The 27,131-nt window shown below is 33.6% G+C and overlaps 5 protein-coding genes across 14 annotated transcripts; 2 read left to right on the forward strand and 3 right to left on the reverse strand.

Moving 5' to 3' along the window:
• The first annotated feature begins 1,027 nt into the window (after positions 1-1,027).
• On the forward strand, positions 1,028-12,352 carry Wtrw (ankyrin repeat domain 61 water witch). Its single transcript, XM_083094973.1, has 4 exons — positions 1,028-1,656; positions 2,956-5,863; positions 9,233-11,954; positions 12,212-12,352. Exons 2-3 carry the CDS (start codon positions 2,987-2,989, stop codon positions 11,939-11,941), a joined length of 5,586 nt encoding a protein of 1,861 aa, XP_082951099.1. The 5' UTR covers positions 1,028-1,656; positions 2,956-2,986; the 3' UTR covers positions 11,942-11,954; positions 12,212-12,352.
• A 277-nt stretch (positions 12,353-12,629) lies between these two features.
• On the reverse strand, positions 12,630-15,220 carry Argrs-m (arginyl-tRNA synthetase, mitochondrial). Of its 2 annotated transcripts, none has more exons than XM_083094514.1 (5): positions 14,954-15,220; positions 13,565-14,720; positions 13,352-13,479; positions 13,045-13,268; positions 12,630-12,973 (listed from the first exon to the last, which is right to left on the reverse strand). In XM_083094514.1, the coding sequence occupies exons 1-5, from the start codon at positions 14,999-15,001 to the stop codon at positions 12,823-12,825; spliced, it is 1,707 nt and encodes a 568-aa protein (XP_082950640.1). In that variant the 5' UTR covers positions 15,002-15,220; the 3' UTR covers positions 12,630-12,822. The 2 variants fall into 2 exon arrangements, with proteins under 2 accessions (XP_082950640.1, XP_082950641.1); XM_083094515.1 differs by having other exon boundaries at positions 14,837-15,220.
• A 2,885-nt stretch (positions 15,221-18,105) lies between these two features.
• On the reverse strand, positions 18,106-20,204 carry Dnz1 (DNZDHHC/NEW1 zinc finger protein 11). The gene is made up of 4 exons (XM_083094528.1): positions 19,578-20,204; positions 18,859-19,140; positions 18,487-18,645; positions 18,106-18,415 (listed from the first exon to the last, which is right to left on the reverse strand). Exons 1-4 carry the CDS (start codon positions 19,688-19,690, stop codon positions 18,136-18,138), a joined length of 834 nt encoding a protein of 277 aa, XP_082950654.1. The 5' UTR covers positions 19,691-20,204; the 3' UTR covers positions 18,106-18,135.
• Positions 20,205-20,486: 282 nt separating this feature from the next.
• On the forward strand, positions 20,487-21,919 carry Pex10 (peroxisomal biogenesis factor 10). Its single transcript, XM_083094521.1, has 3 exons — positions 20,487-21,058; positions 21,140-21,391; positions 21,456-21,919. Exons 1-3 carry the CDS (start codon positions 20,756-20,758, stop codon positions 21,768-21,770), a joined length of 870 nt encoding a protein of 289 aa, XP_082950647.1. The 5' UTR covers positions 20,487-20,755; the 3' UTR covers positions 21,771-21,919.
• Positions 21,920-22,590: 671 nt separating this feature from the next.
• Positions 22,591-26,936, reverse strand: Edtp (Egg-derived tyrosine phosphatase). 9 transcript variants are annotated; one of them, XM_083094510.1, is made up of 8 exons: positions 26,325-26,936; positions 25,485-25,850; positions 24,822-25,399; positions 24,005-24,324; positions 23,488-23,908; positions 23,171-23,364; positions 23,011-23,110; positions 22,591-22,926 (listed from the first exon to the last, which is right to left on the reverse strand). In XM_083094510.1, exons 2-8 carry the CDS (start codon positions 25,569-25,571, stop codon positions 22,776-22,778), a joined length of 1,851 nt encoding a protein of 616 aa, XP_082950636.1. In that variant the 5' UTR covers positions 25,572-25,850; positions 26,325-26,936; the 3' UTR covers positions 22,591-22,775. The 9 variants fall into 9 exon arrangements, with proteins under 9 accessions (XP_082950636.1, XP_082950634.1, XP_082950630.1 ...); XM_083094508.1 differs by having other exon boundaries at positions 22,593-22,926; positions 23,011-23,364; positions 25,485-25,657; positions 25,800-25,850; positions 26,687-26,934; XM_083094504.1 differs by having other exon boundaries at positions 22,593-22,926; positions 23,011-23,364; positions 25,485-25,657; positions 25,800-25,850; positions 26,325-26,934.
• Positions 26,937-27,131: the final 195 nt, after the last annotated feature.

Here is a 27,131-nt window from a genome sequence, read left to right on the forward strand (position 1 = left end):
TTATATGCTTAGAACTAAATCTTTTTTATTTTGATATATTTATTTTAAATATTTTTGACCTAATCTTTGTCAAAAAAGTGCCGTTATTATATTCGTTAAAAAATGTTCTGAGTTTTCGCCGCTTGTTGAAATAAAAAAACGATATATTATTCTATCATACATATTTGATACATGATAAAAAATTAATCAAAATAATATTCCCTATAAATCTGTACGATGATATTTTCTGAAAAGGAATTAAGATATTTAAAATATGTTATTTTTATTCAACAAATATATATGTGTTGTGTGTGTGTGTGTGATAAAAGATTTACTTTACAATCCAATTTGTATGTTCTATGACTGCATATGTATATTCTAATTTTTTATAGATTAACAATATGTTTAACATAGCACTTGCAAAATAGAGAAAAATTAGACTATTACTTAAATATACGCTTCTTGGTTAAATGTAAAATAAAGTGACATTAAATCTTAAACAATCACTCTTACGAAAATATCTATAATAATAATATTTATCAAAAAAATGTTAGCTTTCTTCATTATTTTAATGATAAAACTATTACTTTACATTATATTCTGCATTATATTTCCTGCAGAACGTAGTTGTCGTAGTCGAACAATTAAAAAGATCCTTTTAAATCAAAATGATAAAATAACTTTTCAGAAATCGGAAATACTAAAATCTCTTATATGAATGTTATGTTTATTATGCCATAAAGTGATTAAATAACTATGTTAATTATCAAGATAGCGCCTAATAGTGAAATTTTACGAGAAAGTATTATATATGCTACTAGTTAACTTGAATATTCAAGTCAGAGAAATTGTATAAACGAACTTCTCTTGTGTCATTAAGTTTATTGAACTCAAAAAATTTGATTAAAATTCTTTAAAAATTTCTTTTGCTTCATCAAGGCAACTGAATTCTTCCCATTTATGAAACTTTTTAATTTTTTTGGCTTATATTTAATTAAAAAATTGATAATCATATTTCAACTTTCGCTCTCAATGGTATTTTTTTTCTGACTTTCAAGGACTTTAATGTCACCTCCTCTTTTAAATCTTAAATTCATCACGTCGCAAATTTGCATTGTGATGAATCCAAATTTTAACTACAACAGAGAATTATTACTCCTTCGCTCACTGCTGAAGATGAATATATATATAAATATTTGTGCATCTGTCTGCAATATTTATTACCTCGAATTTCAAGAGATTCTCAAGATTAAAAACTTACAATACAACACAAAGTATTAAAAGTTGTAATAAATTTGATTAAAACAAAGGAGAAAAAATCCGTATTTGTCTCTGGAACTGGAAAAATCATGGATTTGAAGACAGTCGATGCGGAAGAGAATCTTTTATTACGCGATATTCTTCCCCTATATCGCTAAGAATGCGAAACGCGAAAAATATGCGACGTTCTTCGAGAGGAAGATGACCTTCTCTGCTCATCTTTGATAGCCAGTCGGTCTCATCGAAAACATGTAACACCCAAGCCAGTATAACCGGTATGGAGCCAGAAGCTTATCCTGCACGCTCTCTCGCTCTCATTGTCAGTATTAATCGGTCTGGCGATAGAACGAGGTGATGCGATCGAAACGATCATCAATTCCCGGCGTCGAGTTCTGTTTTGTGCCGTAAATGTGCAAGGTAAATTGTCTCACTTATCTAGAACACTATCTCCGTCTCGATGACAATTGTCTAGGACAATTCGCGATAAGAGCCGCAATTAAATCCAAGATATATCATTGAAAACAATTTACCGTTTATTCGAAGGGCATAATATCATAATATTTAGCTCCATGTAATTGAAGTTTCTATTTATTTTTTGCGTACATAAAATTCATCCTATTCAGAAATTTATTTATATTTTTATTTCTCTTTATATATATATATATATATATATATATATATATATATATATATAGTTTCATAAATATTTGATTTTTATTTTGCGATTTCCATCATAATTTCGATATTTTTTTTATTTTCAATTTTTATCCTAAGATAAATACAAATCGAATATAAATAAAATCAAATATTTATGAAACTATATATATGAAGAGAAATAAAATAATTATCTTTGAATTTTTTGACATTGTTTAGTGTTTTACTCACCTCAATATACAAACTTATATTTATTTTTAATTATGTAAAGTTTTTTGGATTATGAGTAAGATGCTACGTGTGTGTGTGTGTGTGTGTAATATAATATTTATTGCTTCTTATCAAATCCGTAAACTTTCTGTATTTTTTCCCTATCTTTGTAGTGCATATGTGAATCGGTATGTTAATATTATTATCGTATCAATATGTTATCGAGAAAGAGAGATATCGGTTTTATTAATTTTTTATAAATATCATTAACTAACTCGAAGCAAATTGTAGAGAGAGAGATAGATTCTTCTTTTAATTATTTAACAAATTTTCCAATTTTTGCGCGATGTGCTTTGCATTAGATTCAGATGTTATGCCCTTACAGTACTTTTGTTAAAACGAGAAAAATAAAATACAATACGGAACGTGTCATGTCTCACTATAATATATCAAAGTTGTAAAAACGCTTTCAAATACTACATCAAAATTAAGAATTAAATCTATATTAATACACACAATTGTGTGCAGCTTTAGAACACATTGGTTGATTTTCATTTTATATTAATTATATTTTTTATGTAATATTCATATAATTTTAACATTAAATATCTTAGTCTTGCTTTATACATCGATTAATTTGGGAAATTAGAAATATTGTCTATATATATATATTCCTGATGTGATAGTTTGAAATTTTAATTTATGTAAGATGTTTTATGTGGACATAAGATCGCGATAGAGAGGGCGGGAATTGATACAATTTATCAGAATCTAATTCTCTAGTCGAAACACCGGTTATACTTCTCTTATCAAGCACTTTGACTTTGTCAAATAGATGTATCACGTTTATAGGTAATTGAATGTAATACGGCGATAGGCGAAGATGGCGGATAACATCAAATTCAAATCCTTTTCGGAGAAAGAAGTGGAGGAAAATAATGATGAACGGGCTTCAAGAACCGTCCCGACTTTATTGACTCATACAAGTGCGGCTTCCTTGTTTCTGACTCGGTTAAAGAACAGACGTTCCTCGTCCAAACAAGACAACTATGAACTCGAGAGTGGTCGCACTCAGTATAAATCTCCATTATCTCTCGATAGCCCGACAACTATATCTCACATGGATTACTCCGTCATCAGCGAACGCGCCTGTTCCGAGGAGATCAATCGCACTTGTTTGCGCATCAATGAAGACTTTATAGGCAACGTCTTGACGGAGCATAAGAAGCGTATATGCTGCAAATCGCAGTTCTGGGAGAACCTGGAATTAACTGCGACAAACGACACGCTAGCCGAGACGGTTCTCCCAGTCCCCAAGTCGAATGAGATCAACGTGTTGTTACTGCAGGCGAGTTTCATGAGTCGTGCTGATATCATTTGCCATTTGTGCCAGCACGGCGCCAATGTTAACTACACCGAGCCCGATCACGGTCTTACCCCATTGCATCTATGCGCGTTTCGAAACTGTCTGGACGGTGTCAAGTATCTGATAGAACAGGGTGCGAAGTTCGACACTAGTATGAAGCACACGCCGTTTCATTATGCCGCCTTTGGCGATGCGTTCGACGTCGCCCAGTATTTGGTGCAGCATGGTATCAGTCCAGAATCGTCGGACGATGCCGAAGAGACGGTGCTACATGCGGCAGCACGTACGAATGCTCTATGCGTGCTATCTCTATTGGCGCCGAACAGCAACGAGCTAAATCGCCTGGATCAGGACGGATATGCCGCTATTCATCACGCGGCCGACCGGGGAGACCCGACTTGTTTAGATGTACTTCTTAAGGCTGGCTGTCAGGTAGACTTGCCTACCGTCAAGAAGAACACTGCTCTGCATTTGGCCGCAGAAGCCGGCTGCACGGACAATCTGATTCTTCTAATCGAAGCGAAGGCTGATCTTCAACTGAAAAATCACCGAGGATATACAGCCTTGCACTTGGCCGCCCAATCACATTCTCTAGAATGCGTGGAAATACTGTTGAAAGGTCACGCGGATCCCAACGCAGAGGACGACGAAGGTCGGACGCCACTGCATCTGGCTTTGGGCAAATCCCTAATGACCGAGGAGATCACCGAGCTCTTGCTAAAGTGGCGAGCGAATGTGAACAAGGCTGACAAGTACGGTTACACGCCATTGCACATTGCCGCCTCCAACGAACTGTCACAATGCGTCAACGTGCTGATAAAGCACGAGGCGGATCTCAATGCGAGAACCATTGGCGGTAACAGCGCCCTTTCTATTGTCCTGCGGAAGACTCCGACTTCCCTTGACGTATTTGAGCGTAGACTAGATGCGTCTCTGACTTTAAACCAAGGATTTGCGGGCGAACTCGAATTGCAATTGGACTTTCATCCGCTGTTGCAGCACTGTCGACGAAATCGACATAGCCGTTTGCCTGAAATCGGCTACCTAAACGCTTTCGTAAAAGAAGGTTACAAGGAGATCTTAGAACATCCACTATGCCAGTCTTTTCTTCACCTCAAATGGCATCAGATTCGAAAATATTACGCCGCTCGATTGCTCTTCTATCTAATATACGTGCTAATATTTACGAGCTGGGTGATAACCGCTCTAGCTCACAACTGTTACAACGAATCTAATGAGAAATATATTAAAAATAACACTAGACAGCTGGAGTTGTTGTGTGTGAACTCCAGCTACTACACTTTTTTCAAACAAACAGAGTTACTCAAGAGTAAATGGTACGTGTTGGCAATACTCAGCATATTGGAAGCCATCCGTAAAGTGAGTGTCATTCCTAGTTATCGATCCGTCAGACAGTTTTTGCAAATCGAAAATCTGGTTGAATGGTTTGTGATACTCAGCGTGTTCGCCACATCATTCCTGTATAGAGAAGAAACGCTCGAGTGGCAGGGTTATCTGGGCGCCTTTGCCGTGCTCTGTGGTTGGAGCAATCTAATGCTAATGATCGGGCAGTTACCGATGTTCGGCGCATATGTCGCTATGTTTACTAGTGTACAGGCACAAGTATTTAAACTGCTCCTGGCCTACGCCTGTCTGCTGATAGGCTTCACGGCGAGCTTCTGTGTAATATTTCCTCATACCAATTCATTCGGCAGCCCACACATTGGTCTCACCAAAGTTCTCGTGATGATGACCGGCGAGTTAAACTTCGAAGATCTCTTCTTCGCATCTGAAAAAGGCTACGACAAATTCAAAAAATCGACCTTCGGCTTGCTGCAAATCACAGTTCAACTCTTTTTCGTATTATTCCTCCTGTTTGTGACGATCGTGCTAATGAATCTATTGATCGGCATAGCTGTGCATGATATCAAAGGCCTGCAAAAAACGGCCGGTCTTGCAAAACTTGTTCGTCAGACAAAATTGATTCATGACGTGGAGATGGCATTTTTTCTAGGATTTACGCCATCGAAACGCTTTGTCAAGTTCTTCCGATGGACCACATTGCTCTTACCATCACCTTTACGTGCCGTCCTGACTGTTCATCCGTTAAACCCCAGGGAGAAGAGATTACCGCGCGATGTTCTCTCGGCCTCTTACAAGATCGCCAAGGAAGGAGACGGTCAGAACAGTTTCTCCGCGATACGCAAGAAAAGTTATTTTGCAAAAGCGTATTTCAAAAGTGATATGAACGCGTGTCGTCGTCGTGGCATCGATGAGGATACGCTGATACAGGATTGCAACAAATTCAAGGATGATATCGCGGAACTCAGGGAAATTTGCGAGAAAAATCATACTCTCCTTCGAGAACTTGTAAAAATGCAGGGTATAAATAAATAAAATTGTCGATAAAATTCTATTCTAAAATATTTTAGAAATGAATATTCCGCTTCAAGTTTCCGCTTTGAAATTTGGGATTCGAGAATGAATACACGATGAATAATTAAAATATCGCAGAATTGATATTTTTATGATATTTTTATACGTTTTATATCTTCCAGAAAAACTTATCAATCTTTTTGTCTTATTTCTGATATAAATGTCATCGTGTGTCCATTATCAACCGTATTAATTTCATCCTTATATATGAATTTTATATTTAAAGAAACACTATATTTGCATAATAAATGCAAATAAATTACTTTGGTTTTACGCAATAATTATAAAAGATATTTCCTGATAAGAGAGAAAAAGCTCCATTCCACTTTTCTAAAACACATGTATTTTCAAATATTTAGTATGTATTTGGTATTTCTAATTTACAAAAAAACGTAGGTTTCATGACGCGAATACTAACATGTGTATATTGATGAGACCTTAGAGAAAACCTTAGAGAAAACAGGACAATTTACGTTATTCTAAACATTCCTCCACATGTGCAGGTTTTTATAAGATGTGCGATTCGTCAGGAAAATTTCCTTATTTTTGAATTCAATATCTATATATAATTAACCGGTCCAGCACATTATTTTGAGACCGGTACGATTTAATTTGTGTGGCTTTACATCTGTTTTTTATAACATATTTCAATATTAATTGTCTTCTTTCATTTATTTACTTTTCTTTCTATATATTATATTGTCATATTGTCATATAATTATTATTATATAATTATATTCTTTAGTAGAGAAAGTTTTTGTAAAACTGCAATTTTAGCACAAATCTAAATAAAAATAGTTATATACGGGCTATTGTTGCGTATTTTCCATCAAGATTTATTGCACGAGTTAACTTGTATTGATTAAATTTAATAGAAAAGTCTTAAATCTCTCTAGTCAAGTTCTTTAAGATTTTCGATCAGATTCGAAGAATACATGTATGATGCTAACGGTACGCGTAGACTGTCAAAACCGGTTCCATTATGCATAAATTCTCTCGTTCAATCTCAAAATAGGAAACCCGACAACGAGATAAAACGAGGACATTGAATTATGGATTCATCTTTTGAAGAAGAATGTGATAGAGGCTAAAGTTTAAAAACGTATTGAACTTTGTACTTTGAATCCACGTTATTTTCCGTGCTGTATCTGTCGAATTTATTCATCATATAATTGATTACCTTTTAATTCTCAGAGTTTGCTGACTAGAAAAAAAGTTGTAAAGAATTTATTATGTATTTTATTGCGTCGTGAGATTGAAGGATTCTCTTGTCGGCTTTAATAAAATCATCGCGACGTAAAACTATTTCGTGTCTTGAATTTGAAAAAAAATGCTATTTTTATTAAAACAAATACTAATACGAAATATACATATTTCATGCTCAGCGATTTCGTACATCAATTTCGAAAATATCTTGGCAGAGATTTTGCAAATATACTCAAAACGAATATAAAATTAAAAATTATGTAAATCAGTCATATCATATTCGCGATCATGCGGTGAAAGACCTTCAACTAGATATATTCGCAGTTCAGAAATTATAAAAAAACTCGGCTTTGCGAGAGAGAGAGAGAGAGAGAGAAGGAGAAAAGAAAAAAAGAATACAAAATGTTTTCTGCAAAAAACAATTTAATAAAGAAGATATTGAACAACCGATTAAACGGAAGCGGGAATAATGCAAATGATGATTGATTTATTGCTGGATTTTCAAAATATTCAATTATATTGAATGAAGAATGAGCCATTTAAATTTTATGAGTTATTTAAAACTATTATAGTTTACCACACAATGATTAATGTATTTAACGAATTCAATTTATGTACCATAGACACTTTTCATAAAGATATCATAGTCTTCTTATCTTATACATTTAGCCTTTATTCTCATTGATATTCAACAAGAAAAATAATTTTATCATTAAATTATGATTAAGAACGCAAATATCTGCATCTAAGAGAGTATTTTCTCTTAATTATCTTATTTATCTTAACGATAACAGATGTAAATAATAATGTTAAAAAATCTAACGCCACAGAATGAAAGTCAAGCGACTTTCCAATGATTTTTTCCAGCATTATCTAGATCCGGGATTTAGAACAGTTTAATCATGTGTGCACAAGAAGTAGATCTCGATATCGACCTACATCTCTCTTTATATTTATATATTTTATCCGTAGCGCTTCTACCTCCCTGTTCGCGAATTCTTCACGCGCAATCGACCAACCGACAGAGATATACGCAGAGTAAATGCGTTGTGCAGTACGTGTAGTGCGATCATACAAACCGGTCAAGTCCGTGCGTAATACTCGCGAAATCGTCGAACGTGCAACGATAGAGATAGCTCGACAATGACAGACATTTCAAGTTGACGTACCTCCTTTATGTTAAGACATGTGCCTGAAATCCTTCTCGACGCCCATCTTTGCATTTTAAATGGATTTAAATTTTTCGGTCAGTTCTTAGACTCTTATAAATACGGGTTCCCAAAAGCGGGAGCGTTAAAGTGGCGTCTATATATGAAGCCGATAATGAGAAAAGAGAGGAGAACATAATATTAGTGAAAGACAATTAATTGACAATTGAATTCTTATCTTGAAGAGTTTTGACACGTTAAAGCGCAGTGAATATTTTTTTTTATATAATACATTTAAAATTAGTCGATTCTGTTGAACCTTCAGTAAACGAGAAACGATATTATATACTACTAATACAAACAAGAGGAAAGGTTGCTTATATAATATAATCGTGAAAATTAAACATGTGAATGCAATGTATTATTTCGTTAATGAAAAGATATGTATTCTCGCGAGGAGGGGAAAATATATCAGCAGCAATAGGAAATTAAGAAAAAACAGCTTTATCCGCGAAATATCATTAAGTAAGCCAGGTAAAGTTATGATTTAATCGGTGCAGCTCAAATGAATAATTGAAATGCCTCTTTGCGCGAGTCGCATCGATATTACTTGGTGCTCAATTATGGATGCTTACGTCGGAAACTAAATATAATACCCGATAACTGAAATAATTCTGACACGTGGAGCAACAGAGATGACAGGACTATTATAATCACAAATGAATGAGATAAGATACGAAATCCTTGTCCGCGAGAATGTGGAAATAACTGAAATAACAGGAAAAAACCAATTGTAAAAATACCAACGATCAAGTCACTAGATCGCGAATGATTCAAATAAAAAAGAATCGAATAAAGAAAAAGATCGAATAAAAAAATACATATCCTCGAACTTGGCTCGAAAAAATAGGGGAGAAGCGAAATATTAATTTTAATTTTTCGGCAAAATTATCCTCGATCATAAATATAAATCTCGATTCGCGCCAGGATGCACAAAAATGAGCGAGATTCGGTGGAAGAAGCAAGAAACACGAACGACCTCAAGACGAACACTTTGAGACTGCCGATTATTCTCGACGAGGGTAGACAACGTCTCTATTCCAGCTTCAATAATCATCGCAAGGATGATTCGCTCTCTGTGAGATTGGCTTCCACCTACAGATCCTTGAGGTGCACGTATTCGGCGGAGGATTGTTCGCAAAAGATCACGATCGATGACGTAAGGTCGGCATCAGAGTCCGATAGCAAACAGATCGAGATCGATGCCGGCGTGCCGCCGCCAGCCGACGAGTCCCTCTTCTTCGATAATCTGGAATGTTGTAAGAATCACTATGTGAACGGCACAAAATTAAGATCGGCGATATGGTCTATCGTCGATCCGACGGAGACTAGACTATTACTCGATATGGAGAAAAGCCGTGCTCTGCCAGACGCGTGCAAGAGCGAACGATTACGGAACGTCGCTTACGTTTGGGCATCCTATCGCGGTTTGCTGCATCTTCTGCCGGAGCTGGAGAACGCCGGCGCGCATTACGACTACGTAGAGTCACGTACTGGCATGAATGCCATCCTGGCCGCATCGCTGGGCAACAGAGTCGATTGCGTGGAATATTTGATAAAGAGAGGCGCCGACGTCAACTACGAGAGTTTCATCACCCATTTCACGCCGCTTCATTTCGCGGCGCTCGACAACAACTGGCAAGTCGCGACCACATTACTAAACAACGGCGCCAAGCTCAATTACATCTGTCAGGAGGTGATCGAACCGGTTCTCCACAGTGCCGTACGCGCGAAAGCGGTGGAAACGGTGCGATTGCTTCTCGAACGCGGAGCCAGCATCGTTGAGAAGAATCATCTGGGTCAGACACCGTTACACGTGGCCTGCTTCGTACAGTCGATACCATGCGTTGAGCTACTGTTGTCATCAATGCCGACCAGCGTCAACGCTGTGGATAGGGAGCACAGGACACCACTGCACTTCGCCGTGATGAGTACCGATTCGTCCATCGAATTGGTACAGCTGTTGCTGAAACATGGCGCTCTTGTAAACGCGGCCGACCGGACCGGCTTTACTCCTCTTCACATCGCTGCATTAAACGAGCAATCACGATGCGTCGACGCACTTATTTGGGCGGGCGCTGACATCAGCGCAACCACGTGCACCGGACTGTCTGCTTTGAACGTCGTGCTGAAAAAGATTCCCGAGTCGCTGCATGTGTTCCGTCAACGATTGGATGCCTCAATCAGACTGACTCGACCGGTGTCGCATAATCGTGAGTTCGAGATGCGACTGCATTTTGACATTCTCTTTCCTAGCAACAGTAAGTGCGAAACGAGCTTCATAAATACTTTCGTGCAGGAGCATCGGAAGGACCTCCTATCGCATCCATTAGTTATGGCTTTTCTACATCTCAAGTGGGAGAAGATACGTAAACTCTATCTGCTGCGCATATTTCTATATGCCATGACAGTGATATGCATGACTACTTACGTGCTGACCGCTTTAGCGTACAAATGTTATAATCACGAGGTCACCACCGACAGTTCGAAGATATGCGATAGCAAACGAGCGGCTGATTTCCTTTTCCGCAAACCGTTCATCGAGATTCAATGGTATCTCGCGCTAGTGCTGACGTGCATCACCATACCAAGGAAAATATTCGGCTTCATGGTCTATAAATCAGCCTTACAATACTTCACTAATATCGACAATATCCTGGACGGCGTGGTGATTATAAGCGTGTTCGTCACGTCCTTTATTTATACGGGGCGTACCTACGATTGGCAGAATTACGTCGGTGCGTTCGCCATACTTTGTGCCTGGACCAACCTGATGCTGATGGTAGGCCAATTACCAGCCTTCGGCACCTATGTCGCCATGTTCACGCACATCCAATTTGAATTCGCCAAGCTGTTGCTAGCATACTCCGGGCTACTGATTGGCTTTACCATCAGTTTCTGTGTGATATTCGCGGGCGACCCCGCTTTCGGTAATCCTTTTACTGGCCTGATCAAGGTTCTGGCAATGATGGCCGGCGAACTGGATTTTGAGGGTCTCATCAATCAAGCGGACAGTGCATCGACGACAGGCGGCTCCTTCGTCATGTATCATCCTTTATCAGTGTGCTCACAAATCCTCTTCACACTGTTTATAGTGTTCGTCACTGTGATTCTGATGAATTTATTAGTCGGTATCGCCGTGCACGATATACAGGGTCTAAGGAATCATGCCGGACTCACGAAACTGGTGAGGCAAACGAAGGTGATTCTTTTCACAGAGATGGTCCTGCATAACACTACAATTCCGTACGCTTTCCGCAAGTGGCTGTCGGATCATAAGATCGATGTTGAAAATAGGAAACGTGTGCTCGTGGTGAAACCGCTTAATCCGCTCGAGAAGCGATTACCCAAAGATATAATGAAAGCCGCTTATGAAATAGCGCAGAAAAATATCCCCTTGGCGAACGACGACGTCAATCTGAACGATCACGCTGCTTGGTTGAAGCAGCGGCAAAACAAGGAGGTCTCCGATGCCGTCTTACAAACGACGATTGAAAAACTGATCACTGCGATGAAAGTAAACGAAGATGCTGTAAAATTGTTGAAAGTGCAATTGTTAGAGATGAATAAAATGCTGGAAACTATCGTAGCAACATTAGCAAAGGAACAATACCCCTCGTAAATTGGATGGTCCGGTATGATCCGATACGCTCGATGATGCATTAATTTTATAATTGATCTTTTATAGATAGAGTTATTCCTGAATTATTCTACCATCCATTATTAAATATTTTTATTCATTATTTCTGTATTTACTTTTCTTTGTAATAGATGTATCTGTTCTTGTGACTGATAATTTTGAAATACTATTACATGTGATTAAAAAAATTTTCAAAAAGACGAATTTAAATAAATTATCTCTAATGTTCCTTACATTTTATTTGTTTTACAGGTTATATTTCCATTAATGTTTATAAATATGAGCGATAAAGTGGACATCGAGGCTACAGTTAAGGGTGGAGGGCCTACTGGACAGTGTGGAGTTGTACGTTGGGGTATCGCATGGGGCTTACGCAGCTTCGTAGACAAATCGTTGATCGAAAAAATGCGAGTTGGTAAGGAACAATCGATACGTGAAATCATGTGCAAATATTTTAATGTATAATGTATATTTGCTTAATATTGTACCTTGTGAAACTATTATTATTATAAATTAAATATATATTAGATAATAGAAAATTATATTTTTTTTCGAATAGCTGGACTTTTAACGAGAGATTGGAGAAGGCGCGAAAGGAAGAAGTGGGGTCAGGAAGGTGCTAGGAGAAAATTTACTTGGAAGAAACGTTAATTTACTTGTTCTAATGTGGTATAATAAATTTCATTGCTGTATACAATAAAATGATATACAGAAATTATCTCGAAAAATATTACATAATTTGCCTAAAAAGAAAGTTACCCTGCGCGTATATTTTGCAATATATAATACAATGTATAATTTCCACAATGGCAACGAGTTTAAAAACAATGCATTGTGTTTTGACTCACCATCTCTTCACTGTATTACATTTCCTCCAGAGGCATTAGACCAAGTAATTTCATACCTTGTGCAAGAATATTTCTAGCAACGTGAAACAAAAGCAATCTTTGACTAGCAACATCAGATGATTCATTTTTTACTTTCAATGTTTTGAAAGCCTTATTAATTACATGACTGTATAAAAAAAAGTAATTTATCACAATTAGATAATTATAGTAAATATTTGATATCAAATGTACACTTACCTCAGACGGAATAGATATCCCGTTAATATACATGGTTCCATTTCTTCGTACGATTTTAATACTATCTCTTCGAATTTGGCAATTAATACGATTAATTCATCGACGACTTCTTCTCGTAAAAGGCTTGGTTCGCATTCCGAAGGTAAGACAGCGCCGCAATTGCGTTTTAAGTTAATGAGTCGACAGTGAGTATATTGCAGCTTCACGCCAGTGTCTCCTTTCAACTGACCTTACAAAAAAAAATTAAACCAAATTATATTGAATATAAAATTAAGTAATTATGCACACACTTTGATAAGAAATTTACATCAAATGCTGCATTTAAATCGAATGTGTAATCTCGTTGTCGTCTTTTCTTCAAATCGTTGATTATCATTGCAGAAATGCCTAATATATCTGAACTATTATCTGTCGAATCTAACTGAACTTTGGTGGCTGAAAAATATTGCAAGATAATTAGATTGGACTATAGATTAGATTGGATTATATTTTAGTCAAAGTAATATTCATATTAACTTACTACATGAATCTAATTGTTTTTCCTTCATGATATCTCTAGTAGTATTTAAGATATCTTCTAGAAATATTATGTTTCCCTTTCTGGTACTCATACCATGTAATCGACCAAATCTTATATGTTTCAATCTTTCAACCCATGGCACTTTCATTCGTCTTAATATTTCCAACAAGTTCGAGAAATGTTCGGCTTGAGTATTATCTACTACGTAATACATACAGTCAAAATTATTCCTTTCAAATCTATCAATAGCTGCAGCAATATCTCTAGCTATGTACAAGGTAGAACCATCGCTTTTGATTAAAGGAACAATTTTATCATTATCTAGATTCACAACTTTTCTATTTTGTTCATCTATTACTAATAATTGCATTTTCTCCATTAATGTAATTATTCTCTCTATATTTTTGGCATTGTACATAGATTCCCAATGATACTCGTCGAATGTGATACCAATTCTACCATAAGTCCTTTTTAATTCTTCAATAGTGTACTGTTTAAATGTTTTCCATTGTTCACATGTGACTCCTATACCAGTTTCCAAATCATTAAATATTTTTCTCGCACGATCTAATATGGAGGAATCAGTTTCAGCCAACTTATTGGCAGTAATGTATGCTGTATATAGCGCTTTTATAGGACTCTTTTTCATTTCATCCTTGCTAATATCTACCATATCAATTCCTAATTGAATTAAACCATATTGCGTACCCCAATCACCTAAGTAATTTATTTTCTTGACATTATTTTCTACAAAGCTGTTGATATTAGCAATATAATTTCCTATTATTGTAGATCTTAAATGTCCTAGATGAAATGGTTTTGCAATATTAGGTGAACTAAACTCCACTATGATATTTTTCTTATTATTGACAAAAGCTGGAGCTGATACTGCAGAACAATTATGTTCCAAAATTTCTTTAATACACTTTTCTCTGGTAAAGTTAAAGGATATTGCATTGTTTTCTGTACTGACATTAAAAATACTATCTGGATCATTATCTATGATATTTTGTATGTTATTTTGTATATCATATTGTCTGGTTTTTAATGGAAGTAAAAAGGAATAGATTCCATTTGTTTTCTGTGTTGTAAAATGCAAGTAAGATGCAATATCAGATATGTTTAGACTCTTATTACTTTGTAAAGATCTTGTAATCTGAAAACACGATAAAAATATAATCAAAAAATTAAAAATATAATCAAGTATATCAAAAGAGATTCCAGTTAACTTTTGTATAATTAATATTTTATAATAAAAAAAAGAAAGAATACCTTTTTTAAAATTGCAGTCCTAATACTATTACTCATGTTAATTTAATAATTTAAATAAAATAATCGATTATATATTTGCTTTTATTTTGAAGTATCTTCAACAAGAAAATGACTAACCGGTATTATCATAACATAAACTGTATAATGTAATATCAAATTATTCATTCATTTGAAAAATGTTGGACAAAAAAAATCAGAAATATTTAATGTCACAAATCGATGATTGCATCAGCCAGTTATTAATGCAGCTATAATATAACTAAATGTGTAAGAAATAAATTGATAAATAATAACACGGTCATAAGATTCTAAACTGAGATACGAACAGAGAGAAGACTGAGAGATGTCATGGCCCGCTTTTAGGTGATCCCTGAAAGTGATACTCCCTCTATGGACATTGAAAACGTGGACATGAACTACAAAGCCAAATTCCATAAATGTTCTCAAAGGGTAATATATAATGTGCACAATTTCTGGTTTTGTTCCGTGCTATGTGCACGAAATGCCGGTAGCACCAGAGTATAACAATCATTATTTTGAAAATAATATATAATTATGATAAATAATAATTTGTATAAAAATAATTTTTATAAATTACTTACCTATATGTGTATGTATGTGTGCCCATATGTTGTCCAAATGATTTTAAATATAAGAATAGACTATATGAATATCGGCATATGTTACCGCCGGCATAGCTCTCAGGTTCATAAGAGTACTGAAACCTCCTCACCTGGCAAATGCCTTCGTTAAGGGGATCCTGTACTGAACGGCGAACTCTTACACGATTACAGCGCCCTCATCTAATTCTCATCCCGTATCTCTCTCTATCACGTTATTTATAAAGAAGATGCACTGCTTTTTCCACTCTACTTTACCGATATTTCAGGTACATACGGACTGAAATTTTCGGAAGAATGCCATTTATTAATTAGGCAACTAAATTCAGTTTTTATAATTCTACAATGTTCTACGGTGCAGTACACAATTGGGGAAACTACTGTTTTATGCATAAAAGCTATAAAACTTTTATAAGAAGCTAATATTTGTACAAGTTGACAGCTTTGACGCCATGTTGCTTTAACATGTCGATAAATAAAAATGTTATTTTATACTTATTTTCTTTCTCAATATAAAATCTCGTACTATATAGAGTTTTCCCGTGTCCGTTTGCGTGTATACTTCAATTCTGGAGAAGGATTTTTAATTCTATACAGGCAATAAAAAATGGCATACTTCTGAAAATTACGGTGTTTTCGTCGATATTACAGGCGACTCCGGCATCCTCTTAAAATTATAAAAATTGTATTAAATATTATTTAATAGTAAATTTCTTTTCAAATTAATATTTATTTTCTAATCTTTATTTTCTAGGATACTAATATAATACGACTCTTACAGCAAATAAAAATTACTAGGTAAAGAGATGAAGAGTTCAAGCAATAATTATTTTAAAATAAGAACTGACATTCTTGTATATTACTTGAAATATCATTCATTCTTACAGATATCTAGATCAATTTTAAAAGATAAAAAAATTAGTTTATTGACATAAAAAAAATATAGATTACATTTCCATGTGTATATTGTTACCACATGAGTATATTACAACATAAACAATATTAATTAAAGCTATTATTTGTTTACAGTATAAATACATCTAATATAATAATAATAATAATAATTATATATATATATATATACAGGGTGTCCCCTAGACCACCCGTACACCCCTTTTCTTTCAAAAACTAAGCATTTTAGAGAAAAATGTTTCAGACAAAAGTTGTTTGGTTTCGAGGGGACCATAAGATGATACCATTGGTTTGACCTTGAAGAGTCATTTGAAGGTCACGTGAAGGTCACTTCAATTTTTTTAAATGGAATACCCTATATATTTTTGCACATTCTTGTAGCTCATCTCGAGAGCTTTCCAAAACACTATAATTAAGTTAGTTTTCATTAAGTACTTTCCGAGTTATGAGGCTTGAAATCATTTCTTAATTTTACATAAACCGTAAAATATCTTGTAAAATATTCTTTTTTCGATTATCTTACCATAATACTTTTATGTACAAAATAATGAGAGAAATCAATTGGTGTAAAAGAAACACAGTTATTTTTAAGAAAAAATATGTAATTGTTAATTACAAATTACATATTTTTTCTTCGAAACAACTATGTGTTTTCTTTACACCAATTGATTCCTCTCATTATTTTGTACATAAAAGTATTAAGGTAAGATAATCGAAAAATGAATATTTTACAAGATATTTTATGATTTACGTAAAATTAAGAAATTATTTCAAGCCTCATAACTCGGAAAGTACTTAATGAAAACTAACTTAATTATAGTGTTTTGGAAAGCTCTCGAGATGAGCTACAAGAATGTGCAAAAATATATAGGGTATTCCATTTAAAAAAATTGAAGTGACCTTCACGTGACCTTCAAATGACTCTTCAAGGTCAAACCAATGGTACCATCTTATGGCCCCCTCGAAACCAAACAACTTTTGTCTGAAACATTTTTCTCTAAAATGCTTAGTTTTTGAAAGAAAAGAGGTGTACGGGTGGTCTAGGACACCCTGTATATACAGGGTGAGTCAAAACTATGTTTTAAAAATTTGTGAGCGTGTTCCTGGATAAAAAGGAAGAACAAATGTTCATATGAACATATGGTCGCAAATGCTTTGTTGTCGAGATAATGGACATAAATCAGCAGTATCAAAAAACAAAAAAAAAACAAAAAAAACAAACAACAACAATAACAAAATAACAAAATTGTAAACGTTCAAATAAAGCATTATTTGATACTGCTGATTTATGTCCATTATCTCGACAACAAAGCATTTGCGACCATATGTTCATATGAACATTTGTTCTTCCTTTTTATCCAGGAACACGCTCACAAATTTTTAAAACATACTTTTGACTCACTCTGTATATATATATATATATATATATATATATATATATATATATATGTATGTATGTATGTATGTATGTATGTATGTATGTATGTATGTATGTATGTATGTATGTATGTATGTATGTATGTATGTATGTATGTATGTATGTATATATTAATCATCTCATATGATAATAATGATATATAAATATTTTATTTTTGCACTGTAGAAAAATTATAGCTACAGTCTCAAATCTATAATAACGTCAATATATAATCCTTACAAAGGCATATTAAATTAATAATCTAAGGAAAGAATCACTCTAAGAAATATAGAAAGATGATACAAAAGAAAAAAATACTGTGCAGATATAATACGATTTACTGTCTAATCTTAAACTTCATGGTCGATTAAATACGCATCTTTCCTGAAGGAATAACGTGGCGGATTGTGGCAAGGCAACAACCAAAATATTGGATGGCTCTTGCCACACACTTGGGACAAAAGCGTAAATGTTCGTGGTGTATTCTTATTATGATAACGCTGGTGTATATCTTGTACATGTTCCACAGCAGTTTCATCGCCTAGAATCGCTTGAAACTGATCCACCAGAATCGCTATGACGAACATACCGAATAATGCAGACTCCAAAACTAATATCACACAATGTAAACTGCAATACATATCAATATATAGGCTTGTCAGTTTTCATATAAAACCATTTGTAAAGATATCGATACATACATGCGATTTTGCTTGATTGCAATATCATTATTGCATTGCGGGCAGTCATAAATCCATGATATAATAACTAAAATAATAGCATATATAGCTAATGCACCAACATATACCAGAAACTGTATAAAGTATTTTTGATTCCTTTCGCCGACACAATTATTGATCCTTAAAAATTCAATTATAAGAATTTATGTAATAAAATACATAAATCTTATCTAATACATATTGTAAATTAGTATTTATAAGGATTATATAGGACTATATTTACTAGTATTTACTAGATATATTAGCATCTCTATAAGAGTTGTATTAAAGTTACTATATATTGCATTAATCTTTATATATTAATATTATTCCATAACAAGAGTTTATGATTACCATGGACAATGATGATCCATTCTTCTGATGCAACGTTTGCAAATTCTACAATGGTGTGCTCTAGGTGGTCTATATGTTTCGCATCTAGTACATACTGTCCAATCATCTTTTTCATCTCCCTCATGATCATCATTACCTCCGGAAACATGAATATCAGAAAAGTCCATTCTATTTTGTGGTAAAGGTACTATACCAGGATCACTACAGACAGCTTTCAAGTGCGCCATCATTAAAAGAAGTACAACAGTGTTGAATGCTATTACATGGAAAGGACCCCATAAGCTAAGGAAGAATAATGTTGTATTAAAAAATAATAATAATATAATAATATCTATATAAATATACATTATGAAACGCCTAAAAATGTGTTATGTCTTAAAAGTATATAAATCTAAGAAGTATAATGCTGTAATAATTCTAATTAATTCTTTTTAATTAAAAGAGAAGAATATACAGTTTATTTAGATATTTTTAGTAGAACCATTATATAATATTTTCTCTTTTTTATATTTAAATCTTTGTTTCAATTTATAATATTAACAATTTGTATATGTAATCCTTAAGATTTTCAAGTTTATATATATATTCAAGTATTTTATATTTATCTATATCTATAAGCCAAATTTAAGTATGTGTTGTGTAAAATATGATATAATATCATGCGCTGAAAATATTTAAATGTTAATTTTCTCTCTCTCTCTTTCTCTTGCTGTACGAACCTGTCTTGCATGGTATGCAACACGATCCATCGTACCACAACGTAATCGGCATAAAACACCGCTATGTAGGTGACGATAATACATATGATGCCACAGGGATCTTTGACGAACATTTTTCGTTTTAGCTAACGACAAATATCCCACCCGGCGCTTAATAATATCGCAGTTCCTCATCACGATATGCACAGATCTCATGTCATCCGTTTGCTGCCAAACGACTGCATTATATTAATCGTTCGACATTAATTCAGACATCTGTCAATGTTGATCGATGTATATAATACATGATTCGCGTAAAACCGTCGCGTTTGACGATTTTGATGGAAAATATGATACAGAGATCTTGAATTTTAATAGCTTCGATTCTCCCTGGAGAGAGGGACCGATAGGAAAGCCGAGCTGTCAAACGCAACCGCTCCGACACAGCGAACAGCTGTGATAGAGACACTTGAGACTTGAGCGAGAGTCTGACTTAACCATCTTTGTAGCCAACCTACGTTACATCGAGATATTGCTTTGGGTCGATATTACATTTGTCGTACGACAAATTTTTTAAGCACATTGATTGGCTGCGGGATAATAATTTTTTGAGTCTTTAGAAACTTTCTATCCTGCAGCCAATCAATATGTTTAAAAAGATTTATCGTACGACAAATGTAATGTCGGTCTTACGTTACAAAAAAAGGTGTAAAGTCCGCATCAGATTATCCGGATTAAAAAATTAAGATTGGAAAATTTGATTAATCAGATAATTCGTCGACGAATCATTATGTAATAATTGAATTACATTATTAGATTAGAATCAAGAGAATTGTAATGTTCTTTATCATTTTTATCGATAATGTGCTGAAACCAATTAATCAAAATGAATACAAGATTGCTTTTTTATCGATTACTTGAACAATTTGCGATAGAATATTATGCAATTTGATAAAAAAAAATTGATAAAAAAATTTCAATCTTTATATCATTTGTTTTCTTTCCAAATAATGGACTTGATAATATCAAATCATATGATTTTTGTGCTATTGCGCATGCGCGAAAATATTCCTCCGTTTGACATCACTACCACAAAAGCAAGAAACAAGAGAGGAGAAATGATTTTGCATTGTCGGAACTCTTGCATGACTTTGCATAATTTTTATGTCACGTATTCGATCACAACAAACGTATAATAAATGAGAAAAATGGGAACCGTTAGAAAGTGGTCTAGTCGCAAGTTAAAATGCGCGAGTCAAGCGGAGATTTTGCGATCGCATCAACGGGATGACGATTTCGTGAAACACCTGAGACAGAAACTATCCGAGATGTTACAAAATTTTGGAGTACACAGAACGTTTTTTCAATGCATTCAGTCCGACATTCCGCTCAAATTGGTATACTTTGTTTTCACTTCGGGGATGGGAAATCAAACATTGGGCGAGGAATACACCGGTATAGTACAAGCTAATTTGGAGGCGCGCAAAGTTCCGACATTAACTGTATGTTTCAATGAGAAAGTTTATTATGACATATGTTTTATGAGAGATTTTAATTAATTTCCAAATTCCTTTTTGTATTAGGTCAGGATATTAGCAGCGATTTTGGAATGCCTCGGGGAAAGAATGTTGCTCAAATTATTAGGACAGTGTCAAGTGTATGTAAATCGTCCACATAGTCAGCTGACACCAACAGCGATAACATTTTTTAATACTTTTCTTACCAAATTACGTACTATGATACCTATAATAGTGCTATTCCACAAAGGATTATTTTATATATATGGTAGATATTATAGTCTGGGTAAAAGAATTGCAAGATTAGATCATACAAAGGTAAACTCTAAAAATATACGATATCATAATCTTATTACTGTTATTCCTATTGAATGATTTAAAGGTTTACGGTCCTCGACCAGTCGATACTGTCAGCTGGGGATTAAAGTTGTTGGGAATTGCTACTCTAATTCAATGTCTACTAAGAACTTGGCAATATAGCATAACACAAGATGCTTCAATCACAAATGTATCTAATACAAAATGTAATAGTCACAGTTGTCAATTATGCCTCGAAGCAACAGCAACAACTGCAACATTATGTGGTCATTTGTTTTGTTGGACTTGCCTTAGTGAATGGTTACGTGTTAAACCACAATGTCCATATTGCAGAGAATATGTACCACCATCAAGAATTATACATCTAATGAATCTATAATTTTCTATAATTTTTTCTGTGATAGTTAATTATATTCTTTGAATATATATATAAAATGTAAAAAGAGCTTTAACTGTATATCTTTTTAATTATTTAAAATCTTGAAAATAAATGTACTTTTAAAATGAAATAAATCTATTCAGTAAGAAGTTATTTTATTTATTTTTCTGTTTAGAAAATTTATTAAGATATCTCAAAATATGGTTTCAAATCTTAAAACGGTTTGTTATGTTAAATGTTCTGTAAATTTATGTAGATAAATATTAATTTACTAATTCTGTATAGAAAGAGAGAAAGATAAAACTCTATTAATACTCTATGTAGACATGTACAAAAATATTGAGTTTATTCTGTTATTTGCATATATGTTGTATATAACATTTTTGAGAAAAACAATAATGTACATTTCCATGTTATATAAATTTTAGATTATAAAATTGTCAATTTAATATAAGAATTATTAATAATATAGTCAATTTTCTCTATCCTAAATTCTCTATATTAGTGTTTTTCTTTTATGTTGATACTTTAATGGAAAATGTATCAGCATGACCATATTAGCTTAAAAAAAATGAAAACAATATAATTATATAATATATTAATAATATATTTATAATTTTATATATATATATATATATATATATATATATATATATATATATATATGTATATATATAAAATTATAAATATATTATTAATATATAATTATATTGTTTTCATTTTTTTTAAGCTAATATGGTCATGCTGATACATTATATATATATATATATATATATACGTAAGAATATCAGCTGGTGTATATATATATATATATATATATATATATATATATATATATGTAAGAATATCAGCTGGTATATATATATATATATATATATATGTATAGAATAAGCAGATTGAAGGAAAATCTTCAAAATACTCGGATTTCTTTGATGTAATTTTAGAATAAAGAAAATCGACGTAAATTCATATTCTTAGAAAGCATCAATAACAATATTTTAGTCACTAATTATGAGATGTGCGTGGAATCGAAGTCATTCCAACAATATTTCCAAGATATTGACTAATGCCACTTGCCTCGTCCTTTAATCGAAATCCATGAGGTCCGTAGGCTTTACAAAATATATTTCTGAGACAACGTAATCGCTCTTTACGTCTAAAATAAAACATTTTAAAATGTAATCACACATTTAAAAAAAAAATTAAATTAATACTCGAAAAACTTATACTGAAAACTCACTGTATGGATGATACATAAGCAGTAACTTCGTCATCATTTGTGTTTACATTTCCTTGTAATGTACGTGGAGTTGTGCAAGCTGCACATGAAGGCTTACAATCTAAACCAGGAATTAATACATTGTCCATACAAGCAGCATTAGTAGAACCACACAGACTACCTGTCCCTGTTACCAGTTGCCACGAGTCGCCTGAAGATGTTGAATCGTTTCGTTGTCGTATCCGTCGAGTATTATGCGGTATAGGAACCCCAATCGGAGATGTACGATTTGTGGACAAAGATAAACGCGAGAACCCTTGAGCGATACCATCTTCTTTATTTGGAGACACATTAAGTATCCCAGATGCAATAGTCCTATAATAAATGTAGATATATATATAAGTTTGATCAGAATATTAGATGATATTTATAACAAATGTTATATAATATTTTAATATTTGGCAATGATGCCTAAAAAAAAATAATTAAAATAATTACACATTATTTCGAGAATCATCTTGACTATCCGAATTATCGAAAAATACAGTTGTTGCTTCACCATCTTCACTGTTTTGTTCAATAGAACTAGATGAACTGAAATTAGGAGCTGAAATAAGTTCAAACGATTCGCCATTTATCGTGAAAGTTTCTGGTTGCGAGTCGCTAAGTCTCGGCATTCTCTCGTAACGTTTATGTATACTGAAGTGTTCAGTTTCAATATATTTTAAGAAATCAAAGCAAAAAAAGAATATTTCTTCTCCTTTATTTAGTCGATCTGCTAAATCGTGTCCAAAAAGCAGCCAATCATAGGCGATAGTATAATAAAGTAATTGATACGAATTTAATGTCTTATGAATTACACCATCGGCCCATAGACTAATTCTCAATAATGAAATAAATAACGGTGTACGATCCCAACCTGTAAATAAAATATTAATTTCATTAGAAAATATTTTTTTTATAAATTTTAATAGAAGAATATATATAAAATATATTGTATATTTTATGTCTGTACCTGAGATGCAGTGAATTAATATTCCATTATTACTATCGCTCAAATATCTTAATATTAATTTTAAATAATTCTGTGTTAATTTGACTAGATCCCATTCTGTATATCTATCCCAGTTAATTCGTAATTGACTGGAGGAGGAGTCATCAGGTACATAGATTGGCGCGTCCACGTAATGCTGACACCAGTCAAATACCAAGCCCTTTGATCGATAATCTTGATCTCTAAACTCCTTGAAGAATTCACATCCAGGATATGGCAGTGAAATGAGGTTAAACTCGTCGTATCTTCTCTCCTGGTCTACCTTCTCCGATGAAGTTACGCTGAGTATCGAACAAAAGAGCTCTGTTTAAGGGCCTCTAAAAGTGGATTCATAGAATAAAACAGACTGCTCAGGCTAACAACTATTATTATGGAACTTTACTGTGTTTGCAAAGATGATAATCTTCTTTATTGGAATAGTTATTGTCTAATGTGTATACAATTCCCTCCTCAAAACTATAATGTTTCATCCTAAACATATTATTACAAAGTATAATCTTTATTTACATTATCCATCTTTTAATTATTTATTGAAATAGTCTTAATTTTGAGCCGTCTTTTTTTTCTTCTATATACTTTTAGTATAGTATTATTATAAAATTTATATTTCTTTCAAACTAATAGTTATATTACTAATTTTTTGCATTTATTGAAGAAAAATATAATAATTAGATAATTCCAGTTTTTCTTTTCCTTTCAAACATTTGTTGTTTGAAAATTACAAAGACTTTTAGAATTATTCTACAAAAACAAAAAAAAATATTAATAGCATCCTTACGTCACTCCATATTTGACCTTCTTCTTTTCAACCATGAAATCAATGATGGTTCCTACATTAAGAGTCTTCAGGAGTTCTATATCATAAGACCTAAATTTATTTTTCATGTCAATAAGCCTCGATTCTTCCATGACTTCTTCTGCAACTTGTGTTAAGCTTTCGTCTTCCAATGGAATTGGCGATGTAGAACTGATACTATTGCCAGCTAGACTGGATAAGAAATCTAATCCAGCTCTACCAAGCATTTCTGGGCTACTGGCTAACGTTGCGGATCTGCATACATGCCTACCCTTATAAAGTATCACTGGTGCTGGAAATCTTGAACGACATCTGGCAAATCTTGACTTTCTCATCAATCTCTTGAGATTATTCTTTAACTGTATAAATTCAGGTATTTCTCGTACTTGTGGCGCTGGCAGTGATGAATCACATTTTTTTGAACTTCGAATTTTATCATGCTCCAATATTATAAGATATCCAGGATAATGTCCACAGAGATTGCCTTCACTGTTATCAATTATGTAATATTCATAATCAAAAGATGCAAGCAACATACATCTTTGCATAATTTCTTGAGTCTGTAAAAATATATATCATTAATTTTACAAAAAGTTTAATAGCATTGGAATGTACAATTGTAGAATATATTTATAGAACAATTACTCTAACATCTGTAGCCTTGGTCTTATAGGTGTTTTTTGCAAAATATGTAATAAGGTTTTCTAAAGTATCTATATTAATATCAGTCATGATTTTTCGCAGCTAACTGCGTTCTCCAACTTGCTGTAGAAATGTTGTTTGAGAAATCTTCTCAAGGAGGCACTAACTTCTTGCAACTGTTACAATCAAACTCACGAAGAATTAGTTATCCATTAGCCAGTATCTTACATGGCAGAGACATGACACAAACACTAAATTTAAGGTATACACACATTGTAAATACAGAGTTTGTATACATGACATTGCAAATTGACATACATTAAATTCTTCTCGCCACAATACATCTTCAAATGTTGATGACACAATCTTCTAATATATATGTACATAATGGAATATTATTTTAGTAAATATATTAATAATTTTGTTTGTATATATTTTATCGTTACATTAAATTTTTTTTTTAAAATGTTTTCTATTAGACATATATATGACTTTACATTTATGATTTATAAATTATTCAACAATTACGTAACGATTAACATAAACAATGCAAATCTTTCAAAATAATATGTATGTGTATGTGTGTGAAATTTGTTATTCAACTAGTGAAAGAGATTCCAAATATTTCATAAATTCTCTTATTAATTCTCTTTAATTTAACGTTCTTTAATTTAATGCAACGAAAAAATGCATGAAAAACTGGATAATAATCGAAATTTTCTCTTTAGAATGTACCGAGTCTGCGAATTTTGTAATGATATTCTTTATTAATCATGAGAAACCGAAAGAACAATAACAAGAAATAATAAATTATTCACGCGAATAAAGAAAAATGTATATAACCTGTCGATGCACTGTCGCGTGTCATACAAAAGCATGCATCACATTTAAGTCTCTTTGCACATAACGTAAAGACGAACACTATGGTACGCTGGTGGGATTATTATACAACCTTGTGTCTTTGTAAAAACGGCGAAACGTATTTTTAGAATTTTGCGTTCTCAGAGATTCGATGCGTATTTTCTTTTTCCCCTCCCCCGAGAATACTCGAAATTGTTTAATTAAAATTATACCCGTGGAAAAGGATGCTAGCGATATTTCCGCAATTTTGTCGAGAAGAATAAAACGAATATCTTTGTTCACAAATCGAAACGTTTGAATTTTTCTTCGTGTGTTTATTACAGACAATATTCATTCATACATACGCGTCCTTTACATCTCGCGATCACGTTTCCATACCGCAATGAAAGCGTAAGCTGCGTAAGGTTACCGTCGGCCTTTGAGAGGCACACGCCTTTTCCCCTCCTCCTTTCCCAACCATCCATCACTTTCATGGTCATCGCGATAACATTAATGTTTGTCGCATACGTGGATTCCAGTAGATCTACGTTCGACGATCGTTATTACGGATAAATGTAAACATTGCGTTCGAAGAAGAGCAAATGATTTTCCGTCAAACTGTTATCGGTTAATATCGATAATATCGATATTCGATAAACGAAATCGAGAGAGCACGCGGGTATCGGAGCGGAGCTCGCGATGGCGCCACGCGTACAGCTGATCGACGGCGCGCGCATGCGCGTCACGCCTGACGCGACGGACCGGCGGAATCGAACTGACGTTAGGAAACGCGGATCCGCGGCCGCGGCT

The sequence above is a fragment of the Camponotus vicinus genome, unplaced genomic scaffold (genome assembly GCF_025532165.1).
Source record: "Camponotus vicinus isolate PSW18456_S1 unplaced genomic scaffold, iyCamVici1.0 SCAF_3, whole genome shotgun sequence".
Lineage (NCBI taxonomy): Eukaryota > Metazoa > Arthropoda > Insecta > Hymenoptera > Formicidae > Camponotus > Camponotus vicinus.